Source organism: Phocoena phocoena, chromosome 5 (assembly GCF_963924675.1).
Source record: "Phocoena phocoena chromosome 5, mPhoPho1.1, whole genome shotgun sequence".
Taxonomy (NCBI): Eukaryota; Metazoa; Chordata; class Mammalia; order Artiodactyla; family Phocoenidae; genus Phocoena; species Phocoena phocoena.
Genome location: NC_089223.1, coordinates 82,633,125 through 82,646,504, shown reverse-complemented (window position 1 = coordinate 82,646,504; position 13,380 = coordinate 82,633,125). Strand labels below are relative to the sequence as shown.

At 33.4% G+C, this 13,380-nt stretch overlaps 1 protein-coding gene across 3 annotated transcripts in view; it reads left to right on the top strand.

The window, feature by feature from the left end:
* The window catches only part of PCDH7 (protocadherin 7), a 416,390-nt gene that overhangs the window by 190,816 nt on the left and 212,194 nt on the right, over positions 1 to 13,380 (top strand). For 2 of the 3 annotated variants that reach the window (XM_065877988.1, XM_065877986.1), the window contains one exon: positions 424 to 616. In XM_065877988.1, the coding sequence (XP_065734060.1) occupies positions 424 to 616 (193 nt within the window). Of the gene's footprint in view, positions 1 to 423; positions 641 to 13,380 lie in introns of all 3 variants that reach the window. The other variant, XM_065877985.1, reaches the window with a different exon arrangement.

The window sequence follows — 13,380 nt, the reverse complement described above, 5'->3', positions numbered from 1 at the left end:
ATTTACAAAATGAAATCTTCTTACAATGGATTAGCTCTATATTTATTGCTCTCCAAAATCACTGACCCTGGTTTTTATAAGGAGTCTATTTGTGTAAAACATATCTGAAGTGAAGACTACAGAATAGAAAAATGGTGAATATGTGGAAGTAAAATATCAGATTTACATGTGTGTGTTAGTGACATTAATGTTTTCTTATTTCTGTTTCAGAAAGGGAATTTTCAGTTTTTCCATAATAAAATCTAAGCTCTAGGTATTGCCTCAGAAAATAGAGTTAACAAAATAGATTTCAACATGTTATATTAACCGTTTTGTATTGAATTAGTTGTCAGTCGACCTTAATGTATGTAATTTATGTATTTTTAAAATAAGATTATTTATAATCTTATACCTTAGTGACATTCAGAATCTTTTCTCTTACAGCCATTTCGTAGAGTGACGTTTTCTGTTGTGAGTCAGCCCCAGGACCCACATCAGGGGTCACTGCAGAGTTGCTATGACAGCGGGCTGGAGGAGTCAGAAACACCAAGCAGTAAGAGTTCATCAGGGCCAAGGCTGGGTGCCCTTCCACTCCCAGAGGACAACTATGAAAGGACCACGCCGGATGGCAGTGTTGGTGAGGCAGAGCATATGGAAAATGGTAGGGGCAAACACAACATCACACACATAATCACGCTAGTGAGCCGTAATAAGTAGACTTGCGAAGGTCAGTCTAAAACCAAAATAAAATAGCTGACACTAAACCTGGTTTATTTGAAATAATCAATATTTGCTAAAAGTACAGAAATGCCTAATAAAGGAACATAACTCTATAGATAAAATTCACCAAACTTGAACCATCATTTTAAAACAACCTGTCAGAAATGAACACATTTACAAATAAATCAGAGTAGTACCTGTTAGGGAAAAGACTAAACTAGTCCATAATACCTAAACAATAGCCGCTAAGAAAGGTCTTGTGTGATTGTTTTCTTCTATTCATTTTTGTCATGCAACTATTTCTTCAATTGCAATCATCCAGTCTTGGTAAAAGGAAATGACAGTAAACACACCTTGCTGGATTCTTTCTTCTCCTAGGTATTTAGAAAATATTTTCAAACCTCTCCTTTTCAAGTGATAACTGAAATGGAGTCAAAGAAGGAGAACAGTATTATCTTATTCTCCAAAATATATTGTAAATGCTATTAGGACTCCCCTCTTATTTAATTATAAGTTTTTCCTCATTTTTGTGCAAGGGAGAGGGAGGAAAGAAGGTTATAGCACTCTATATTCTTATCCTCTTGTGAGATGGTTCTCATATTATCACAAATGGCCTTACGTACACTTTCCTTTAAGTTACACTTTCCTATAAGTTAGATAGCAAGTAGTGCTTATGAAACTTTTCACATTTGTTTATGTTACCAAAGACAATTAGGTGGTTTATATTTTGGATTTCAGGTTATAAGTAGATGCCTGAAGAATAAATTTGTGTCAAATAATGGAATGGTAAAGTTCTTGCTAACTTTATTATTTCATATATAAAAATAGATTTGGTTATATGCAGGGAAAGGAAGGGGAATCACACACATTTTTATTTCTAGTGAAACCTTGAAGTGAATTTTGTCTTTCACCATTCCATCCCCCAAGTGAATTGAGACACTCTCAATTTTTGTTATATGCCAGTTTCCTTAGTGATTATATGCAAATAGAATATATTAGAGCAGGAGAAAGTCTGATTTTTTTTTCTGGACATTTACCTATGAATATTAGAACCCAACATTAGAGAATAATACATTGTAAGTGACCTTAAGTGAAATTATTGTTAAATTAAATCATGTTAAATAATTAGTTTTCCACACTGTTATCTGGTTGAGCAGATATGATATTAAACAGGGTCTGATGATTAACAACCTTCTTGATTAATTAGCCAGAGATTAAATACATTTTGCCTTATGGCTATAAAGTCATGCTTACCTGTGTGTATGGCGGTGTGTGCTTATGTGGATGGGAGTTTGATATGGTTTTTAAGAATTCACATTTTTTTTTAGTATTTTTTAAAATAAGCATAAAATTTTTGGTATGAATTGCAATGCAGATGAATGTATATTTAAGACAAATAGGTTTAAAATGCTTTGCACGAAAGTGAAAATTAAATTAAAAATACCGTAATAATGTTTTGTATACACCCCCCCCCACCCCCCAGGAAGGCAGGATTAATTTACTTTAAGGGCATTAGTATATCTGCATTACCTTTGATGATATCATGTAATTTTATTTGTGTTTTAAAAAGTACTTGTCTCACTATAAACAACATAAAGTACAATTAAATCTTTATTTTTTGGGTGTCAACTATCATTGGCATTATAATCATGTTTTAATGTTATTTCTGTTTTTTGAGTTTGAGGATTCAGTGCCATTAAAATAAGAAAGAAATAATTAATAATAAACATAATTATATAAGACAAACACATAGCAGTTACTTTTTAGGAAACATACATGTCATGGAAAACATAACTGGTGAGCTTGTTGAGAGGCTAGAAAGTTTACTGAGAAACATTTCCCAAGGAAGACTTTTAGTTATTTTTTATAACTATGTTTTCAGTCTTGTCAACAGCCAAGGAACACAATAATGTAACTGAGTTTTCCTGATTTTATGTGACTGACACTTGAAATTCAGTGTTTGTGTAACCATTTGTCATCTGCTAGCTGTGATTCACGTTAGCCCTGATCTATAGGTAATGACACAGGAGATGTGATTCACTTTGGGTGATCCAAATGTAGCAGTTGACATTTGAGTAAGTTTTTTTGGGTTCAGGTTTTCAGACTATTATCTAGCAGTAAAGTGCAATTGTATGCTTGAATTCTGGTAGTTTCATCTTCAATATTGATGGAGCATTCTGACATAAATAGAATTGGAGTTGAAACCTGTCTAATATTCATTTGTCACATTTAATTGGAATCCAGGTAATCTGCAGTGTTTTGCTTGGTTAGGTTTTAATCAGGATTTGTATTGGATTTTCCATGAAAATACCATTTTGGATGCTGCCCTATTTCCTAATTATTATTACCTCAAACATTTTTCTTGAATTTTAACCTATGTGGAACAATGCAGTTATAACTCAATTGTTTGGATTAACTTTCCTTGTAAAATTTAGAAGATAAATTCCAGTGCAATAATTTTATAATATTCCAATGTGATGATGCAAACTGGGTATAAATTGGGACAGCTAATGATAAAAATAAATTGTCACAGATGCTGTAGTAAGGAAATAACCAAAATACAAGAAAATTTAATTACATAGGCAGTGAAATGCACTTACGTTTTACAAAAGCTTTTATTTCTGCCTTCTATACTTTAGCATAATAAAATTTTATTAAGAGCTTATGGGTTAATTCTCTTTATAACAAGTTTTACCCTATATTTCAACCCACGTTAGTGCCAAATGATAAAAGAGGCTTTATTTTCTTATTAGCTTAGGTGAAAGAATACAGTGTAAGAATAATTTCTTGAAACTAGAATCTATTAATTAATGTGAGACCCACTCTTCTGATCATTTCAAATCTGGGGTACTTATATCCCATGGGTCTCTGGAAAGGAACAATGAAAATTATACATTAAAAATACTTTTTAAAAAGCCCTCATGAATTATGCATTTATTAATGAAAAAATCACTAACATTTTTTCCTTTAATTAATATCAATAGTATGTTTACTTCAAGTTGATCCTTTGATAAAATTGGGGAAATTGGTTATTTGTTATTTTATTAAAATACATTTAATGGGATTACATATTTTAAAATATGGTGTACATGGTGGGAAGTTAAGTAATGATAAAATACTTTATCATTAATGATATTTTAATGATAAAATAAATTAATAATTTAAATGAAAACCAAATATTAGGCTTAAAAGCATCACCACATTAAGGGTAACCATTGACTATGCAAGAGCTTGCCCTTGTCTTAACTATGCAGCAGGCTTCAGAGTCTGTCTTGGAATGGTGTTTATAAGTTTCTTTAGGTCTATTGTAAGTTTTTATTTTGACCCCTGCCTTCATGCCATGGTCTACTTATTCTTCCAGAAGTCCCCCTGAAGCATATTTGCAGAGCTAGTTTGTTTTACTGTGTATCACTTGATCATATAATATGTTTAACAACTCAAATATGGAAAACACCCCACTTGACCTCTAATCCCAATTTTCGTTTAGGATTGGGTAGGTCACTTACTCCTTTTGGGTCTGTTTCTATCATCTATAAGGCAATTAACTAAATTAACTCGAAAACCATATGCAGATCCAATAAGCTGCGATTCTTTTCTCACATTCAGTTTTTCTTACAAAGTTTATTCTCCTGAATAGAAAGAGAACTTTGGGTCTCTTAGTGAGATGGTGAGTGAATTTGATAATATGCAGTAATATGGGCAAAGCAGAAGTAATTCTAGGGCCTTCTACACAACTTATATAACACACCTGCATTCTAATAGTAGATAATGAATATATTACATAAATCAAAGAAATGAATCGGGTCAAAGGGTGTGATTTCTGACCAGGTAGGTGGAAAAGTTGGTCCAACAGCAGGTCAGTATGGGAGACAGTTTTGGAGCCTCCCCAAATTACACTGTGCAAGAGAGGCATTTTTAGGTCTGATCTGGCTTTCGGTACAGTGCCCTCAAAACCATTAATTATGACTAAGTTATCTCACAATTGAATAAGCACATTTACTTTCTTACCTCACAGCATAAAATTTGGTCAGGTAAGAGTGAACAAAAGGTACAAAACAATATGTATTTTTCCTCTAGGTAAACTTACAAATAGTATAACATAGAAATAAATTAAAATAAGAAAATAACAGTTGATTCATAAGGCAGGTTTAAAAAAGTTAAATGGTCAGAAATTTGGCCATTTTAACTGCCTAATTAATTTTATGCTTTTGATTTTCTCAGACATTTAAAATATAATTTTGATTTTTATATGCTAATATTTTTCAATTTCACACTTACAAACTTTCTTACTTCTTCAAACCTATGTAAACTAGGCTTAACTGTTTTATTCATTCCCCTCACTACACATGCTTTAGTGTTTACAGCACATTGTTCTTGAGGGTTGAAACATGGTTCATTCCGCTGGGAAGTCTTTTTGTATCTGCCATGGACTTTCACATTGCTTTCAGAAGTAAATAACAGTATATTTGAAATATCATTTGGAAATGAAACATCATTTTTATATGACCAAGGGTAATTAGAAAAGACACTAAACTCATATCCTTGTGTGGGATAAAGGACCCTCTACTTTCTGCTTTTCTTTTACATACCCAATTTTCAGTAGTCATCTGTAAGGTACTATCATCTGGTTCTCGTTGGTTTCTGCTGTTTTCATTTAGATTGAATTAACAACACTGTCTCTTCCAGCTTTCCAAAGATGCTCATATACTTGTTAATGGCATACTCATAATACCCCAAAACAAATGCCCTGCAAATTTTTGTCTGTAGGAAGAGACATATACCTTAGAAAGATTCATTTTCATGGTTCTGCATTTCACTGTGTCTAGTTACCAGTGTCTGACTGCATTTTTTTACTTTTCTAGCCATCTGTAAAATGGCTCTGTACCTCCCAAGTATCCCCAAGTCCACACACACCCCCAAAATTCTGGAGGGCCTTATTTACTCCTACCTCTTCATAGTGTTTATGGATAGTGATAATAGAGATTACCTCTAAGCAGAGTCTCAACTAATCAAGATGTGTGCTACAGCAGTTTTCTAGCTTTCCAGTAAAATGAGCAGCACAATCTAAAAGAATCTAAAGAAGACATTGTCCTGTAGAAGAAGAGGTAATATGGTAGACAGAATGTACTGGCTTAAGAAACAGGCTTGAAATCTAAGGACATCGGGTTAAATCCTGTTTTCTCCTCTTACTAACAGTGTAATTTTCTGACTTCTCTTAGCCCCACTTAATAATAAATCATAGGATTGTGGAAGACACTAAGTGAGATAATAGCACGTAATAATTTATAAATAAATAGTAAAAGAGTAGCAATAAGTTTACTATATTGATGATAAAATTATTTACTACTATTATTTAAGTAGTAATAATAAAATAATTGTGATTATTGTTAACTTTAGGTAGATTTGACATGACATGATGGCATAATCATGAAAACATCATAAAATGTTTAGTTTCACAAAGATAGCATTCTAAAATGACTGGTAAGAATGATATTCTCACCTTGAATACTTCCCAGTCAATTTCTCATTTTTGTGGGATACCAGGGGTGACACCCAGTGACATTTAAACATATCAAGGAGCTAAAAAGAGGGGAAAGAAAGATTCTATCCTGAGGTATCAAATCAACCCAACTCTTCCTGCACTCTGTCATTTAAGGTGAGAAGTCATTACCTCCCTGTATTCTCTTCTCTCTTTTTTAATGTTTTTACATTTTTTTTTTTTTTTTTTTTTTTGCGGCACGCGGGCCTCTCACTGTTGTGGCCTCTCCCATTGTGGAGCACAGGCTCTGGACGCGCAGGCTCAGCGGCCATGGCTCACGGGCCTAGCCGCACCGCGGCATGTGGGATCTTCCGGAACCGGGGTACGAACCCGTATCCCCTGCATGGGCAGGCGGACTCTCAACCACTGCGCCACCCGGGAAGCCCTGTTTTTACATTTTATACCCAGTTTTCCAGTTGAATGCATTATTCTTCAGGTGTATATTTCCCTTTGAACTGCCGCAAAATATTCACACTGACAGAGAAAACGAGCTGAAAAAAGTGTCCTATTAGTATGCTACCGAACTCTCAGCCCTTTCTTTTTAATCTCAATATTAATAATTAACACTGATAAAATGTGTGGCCATATTATCCTTTTTATTCTAATTTAGTCCTTTAAAACTAGATCACTCTGCTGAACCCTTATGACATTTGAGGAGGGAATGAGCTCTCATCAAATCTCAAAGTGACTTTGGAGGTCAGTTAGGGGGTTTGTTGCCTCCAGACTCTCAAAGCATTTGCTTATCTGAATTTCAGCACACTTATTAGGTAATGAATTCTATGTTAAGTCCCCTATTTAGTCAAGGTATTATCCCCATACTTGCATTCTTCTTTGCTTATATATTGTATATACTTTTGTTTTTCTTCTGATTTTGTTCTAGAGTTATATATAAAAAACTTGATGTTCCTGAAATATGATAACACTCAAGCATCTTCTGTGTGATTTAAGGAACTCTGGGACTAACTTAAAGTGTAGTTAGCACTCAACCTCAGAGGTTAGCCCACTTATTGAGAAACTGATTCATCTCAGTATTCCTCTTTTAGGTTAAAACACTCACTGTTGTTACTTTTCCTATTGCAGGTTTTGTTTTTTTTTTTTTTTTGTAAGAAAAACATTCTCTTAAGTAAAGCAAAACAGAGTAATATCCTCCCTGTCCCTTGTTTAATGGGGTAATTATATAGTGACAAAACTATGGTTATTCATTTTGATTCAACAAACATGTGTGGAAAATAAAACTTGGCCAAGGATTTCTGAGGAAGTAGAAGTGAACGAGAAAGAGTCTCTGCCTTCATGGTGGAAGTCCTTAGGTTAGGAAGATACAACCTTGATTTCAGTAACTTCACTATAATATGAAAAGGAGAAAGCTCACCAGAGAAGTTCAGAGTGGTATGAAGCACAGAGAATGGAGAGGAAGATTATTCAGATGAAACAATTATAAATGCACTTACTGAAATCTTTCAATTTTATACATAATAGCTTGGGCTGGAAGAAGGCCTTGAAATGTTATCTGAATCATAGCCTCTTTTAACCTACCCATCTTCTACATGATTTAAAAATAAGTACTATATTGGCCTGGAAGCTTAATGTCAAGCTAAATGAAGTTAAATTATTTGTTTGTTTTACTTTTCTAATCAAGTTATTTCTTTTGTTTTTCTTGGTGCTAAACATAATTAGTTCCAAAACTCCATAATTTATCATTGATAAAATTGTCAGCATATGGTAAATCCAGGTCTCATCTACAGAACAGATTATTTTTATGTCTCTTTTCCCTCCCTGCTCATAAATATGGACAATTACTAAAAATACGTGTGCTTTAAATAAGCCTTTTCAAACTTAATAAGAGCCTGTAAATAATTTTTTTTAAGTTCTTGTGATTTCTTTTCAGAAGACAAATTGTATTACTCAAATCAGATGATTAGATTGGAGTAGATTGGATTAGATTAGGTTTATTTTTTGAAAAACCAATTCATTCCTTTTGTTGTGGTTGCAAATTGTTTTTGTAATTGTTATTTCAAGATTCGAATTAAATATTTGGATATTTGTCTTTATGTCACATTCCCTTTCTATCTGAAATATAGACAACAGGTTGCCTTATTTTTAAATCTTGTTTCTGATAAATTTTACTTAATTTATGCAGGGGTATATTTTTTTGACATCAATCTCATTATCTTATATGCCTTCTCATTACTGTACAGAAAGTGTAAGTTTATTACAAAATGAAAAAAAATTTGAAACACATGCAAATTTAAATGCCTCCTTTAAAACAGATTTTCAGCTGCTAAAATGTGATAATCACAAAGGAAACTAAGTTTTGATACTGTATATTTAAAAGAAATCTGCAATGAGTGCTATAAAATATTTTGGTAATAAAAAGAACAGCATCCTATTATTTAAAAATAATCTACTCATTCATTTCTATTGCAAAATGTATCTTCTATGATTTTATTTCTGCTCTGAAATGCTTAACATTTCCAACGATGAGGTCATTGGGGGACCCACATATGATCTGAGAGTGGTGTGCTACTCTGAGGTTGCATTCCTGTGAACCATAGTTCCCTATACTGAATTGTGCACATTGTTTCTTTTCAGTATAAGGTTTCATTTCACCAACCCAGCATCTGTAGCAAAAGGTCATCACAGCCATAGATGAAATTTTATACAATGAACAGGGAATCTGGAGTATTATGAGAATTCATGAAGTTCAATAACCATTTGTTGAGCATTTACTCTATGCAAATTCCCACGAAGGATCCAAAGGTGAACGAGACATTCTCTCTGCCTTCTAAGTGTTAGATATTGTGATGGAGAGTGACATGTACAGAATTAGATGTTTAAAAGTAAAGGCATGAGAGGCTCTAGGTTTAGAGACTAAAGGTTACCAGAACCAGAATAGGATATGAGTTGGGCATGTGAAAAACCGTAGCCAAACTTTGAAGGATGGGTGACTAGGATTTGATAAGCAGAAAAATGGATAATATTATAGAGAATAGTGAGTGATACCAAGAATACCAATGGTGGGAAGACAGAGGTGCTATTTGCCAACTTGGGAAAAATGGAAGGAATAGCATCTTTCCAGGAGAACGAACCTGATTAAGACATGTCAGATTTAGGGTACCTTTGAAAAATTCAGGTGATATCTAGCAGGCTATTAAAATGTACATTAGAAACTTGGGAGTAGAAATAAATAGTAGAAATACAGCATTAGGAGCCATTGGCACCATGATGATTATGAAACTTGGAGAACAGATGTGACCATCAATTAAACATATGACACTAGAGAAGAGAGAGATTGTACCCAACACAGAATCTGAAAAAAAATACTGAAATATAAGAGAATAATGAAATAAGCTTCAGAGAAGGATATTTTAAAATAAAAAAGCAAAACCAAACAAAGCGTGGCAGGCTAAGGAGAAATTTAGAATTAGGGTTATACCTAGATGTTCAAAAAAAATGTTGAATTTAGCTGTATGGATTCTGTTGTCAATAGAGATTCAACAGAAGTGAGACAATTGAGAAAGACAATTGAGAAAGCAGAAGACCAGGAGATATAATGTAAGAACACACTTGAAAATTTTTCCCAAGGTCAGCAAGTCCACTATAATGTCATTGTCAGAGGCAGGGGCATGGTTACACCCCTTGACATCAATCTTAATAAATTTCTAACCAACTTATACTTTATGTTATGTTCAGGATTTTTTGTTGCTCTTTCTACAAAATTTTCTGAAAGTACAACAGAGTCTGAAATTTCTGTATAATAGCTTTTGCTATCTTTCCTTGAGATATAATAACTACTCTTTTAAGTGAGTTTTGGCCTCTCATGTAACTTCTATGTTTTATTTTATAGTAGGTCATCATTCGTCCATCTCACTGGCTTGGAATTAAAATAGTATGTGACTAATTGCATTTTTGGTGAGATCCAATAATTGATATCAAACAATTTTAGTTATCATCAAACACTTTAATTTTGTGATTATAAGATTCCTGACACTGTAATAGTGCTATCAATTGTTAGTAATATTATGCAATTAGATATGCTTCAAAACAGAAAACAATGAAATAGAATTTGCAGGATAAATAAATTCAAATTGTAAAGGACTATCCAGTTCCAGTCACAGAAATGCAAGGTCAAAGATGCTTACCACAGCTCGTGCACCATGCAAGGGAAGCAATGCCTCCAAATGTGTTATGTGAGGAGACTTACTAATGATGATTTACCAGGCAGATGTCACTTTTGATGTTGTTTTTATCTAAGAAAGGACAACTATCAATGTCACATAAATGTATTCTCCTTTCTCTGTATTCATTGTTGCTTAGTAGGAATTATAAGTAGGTATTACATTGATAAAACTAGTCTTCCAGCCCAAGATAATCTAAATAATTGCTACATAATCATTTCCAAACAAAACTTCAACTCCTATTTAATCATGCATATGTTTATTTGGTTCATCAAAAACCTCTAGAAATGTGCATCCTTTCCAGTTACTGAGTGGCCTCTATGCGGTACCTGATAATTTTTTTCTAGATCCAAATATCAGTTTCATCAGTGTGCAGAACTGTACAGAGCCAAAACAAATTTTAAACATTATTATAAGACCTTGGTGTTAAACTGGAATATTAGTTTACTACATTTTGAACAGGAGAATATCCTATTCCAGAAATAGGAAAGTCCCTGCTTCTTCTCCAAGGCAATATTCTTTATCTCTAAGAAGACCCAAGGAAAATCAGTGTACCTCTTAAAAGATTGCCTGGCGAGGATGAAATCAGAAGAGGAACTCTTCATCCAGACCCAGTGAGGCGGATAAGGTCTGCTGTAACACGTCTACCGTTGGCTGAGATCCTCTCCTGAAAACAGATTGCTTTGGCGCCCTAGATTCAGGGACTCTTTTAGTACTAGGCAGCAGCTGCAATTCTGTGTCTCTAACCCATGTTTGTTGTTTTTGTTGTTGTTGTCTGTTTGTTTTCTCTTCTCTTTAAGGTTATCTCTTAAGGAAAAAAATTTTTTTTAAATATGTAAATGATTTTCTCAATATCAGCTTTAGGCATGATTAAATGGCCAGACTTTGTTTCCCTCCTTGCTTCTGGTCCATTCTGTAAGATGTCTCTGCATTATCTAAACATTCAATTAATTATCCATCAATTTCATTGTTTATAGGGTTACTCTTAAGTAATGCCTGACTCTCAAAATACTGTGTCAATCAGAAACATCTAGACTGATATGTAATTTTCAAAATCATTATTTATATAGTCATAATTTCTCAGATAATTTTCACCTAAAATAAACTCATTTTTCAATTATACAAGTATTTGAGAAAATTGAATTTAGGGCCCAATCCTTATTCTTTCCCTTCACTTTGGTTGAGGCAATGTTAATCATACATCATCTTTAAACAGGTGATTGGAAAGCAACATGTGCACACAGAACCATATTTTATCTGAGTTTTTTTTTTTTCCCCTTAAGCTTACTGCCCTTTATTTAGTGTGATCAATTGTATTCAGCCTTCACTAGTTCTTTGAGAATTCAATTTTAAGAGTCACTTTTAGTTTCCTGGACAACATTGGTTCATCTCTTTTTCCCAGAATTAATGAAGATCTAAAATCTAATTCTTGCCTATTTCAGCCCCAGACTGTTTTTATCCTCTTTTGTGAAATCAAACCCACATGCTTTTCCTTTGCAGCTTATGTCTGAGTATTATCTATGTCCCCAGAATGAAGTAGCTATTAAATTAGTTCTATCAATTGTCCATGGGTTTAGAGGTACCCATGTGTGTTTTTCTTAAGTAACCACATTTTATTTCAGGGCACAAAGTACAAGACTTCTGACTTGATTACTTAGCCTCTGGTCTTTATGTTTTAGTTTTTGAAAATAGCAGGGAAAATGCATTACTCTTCTTTACCCTAATGAAAAGTTCTGAGCTCCTCTGACAGTCATTTCATTTCTGAAGGAGGATTAAAGGAACGTCCCTCAGATTGACTCTGAGATTTTTTTTTCTTTATTTTATCCTTCTAATAATCTTGCTCCTTTGCCTCTCCAAACCTCACCATCCCATGCACATTTTCTCCCTTCTAATACCTTATCTAGGTCATTTTGAGGATCAAGTAATTCATTTTCTCTACCAAAAGTCATTTTGTTTGAGTCGTTTCAGACTATCAAGTTTCTATACTCTTTTGGCGATACTTTTTGGAATAGTCTGTTCTATAATTTTTCAGTTTTAAAAAGTCCTTCTTAAACCTAACTTAATTCTGCTGTGTTGTGGTATATAATACAATATGTACATTTGCAAGGAATTGATACCAGAAGTTTGGGTCCTAGTTCAACCTCCATCACATTTTCGAGAAGGGAACCTAGATCAGTTCACATGATATCTCACTCCCTTATAAAATGAAGACAATAATTATAATAATTATTGCCCTTTCTTAAAGAGTTATCATGCAGTTATACATGAACATATATTTTTAGGTAGTTAGCATTTAATAAAATTCTATCAGATAACTACTTTGCTATGCTAATTTTCTTAAAGATACCTTAAAATTTTTTTCTGGTTCTTTTTTTTTTTCCAGATTAAATCGGACCCAAGATGTTTATGATATTTTTAAATGCATAATTGTTTTCTTGCTTACAAAAGTGTTCACTGGCCTCGCATATATTTTGCCATTAATGTAAGTTGTTTCCTGGCCCCTTTTGAATTCCTTATCAGTTTCCAAGGCTAAGAACACATGGCTTTCTACCCACTGTGAACAAATGCCAGTGTTTATAGCAAATATAATAAAAGTCATAGACAGAGAAAACATATTAATAGTTTCACATTTATTTTCTGCAGCTAAATGGCTTCTGTCTTTAAGAGGCCTGCATATATTTTCCTGGATTTATTGTTAACGAGTAGTAAATGACAAAAAACAGTAACTCACAGAGATATTCATCAAATAATTATTAAAGATCATTCAGTGCCCAGTAGCCAAGTGGTTCCTAAAAGACTGAGATTACAGTCAACTCTCAAAAATTCATGGCAGTAAGAAAAGCCTTGTAAAGATGACTGCCAATCACAGTGTGGATAGACTCCGCCAATTAGGCACCATTTCATAACACTTATTCACATCTCCTCTTAAACTACTAATTAAGCCAAATACATTTATAAATGTAGAAA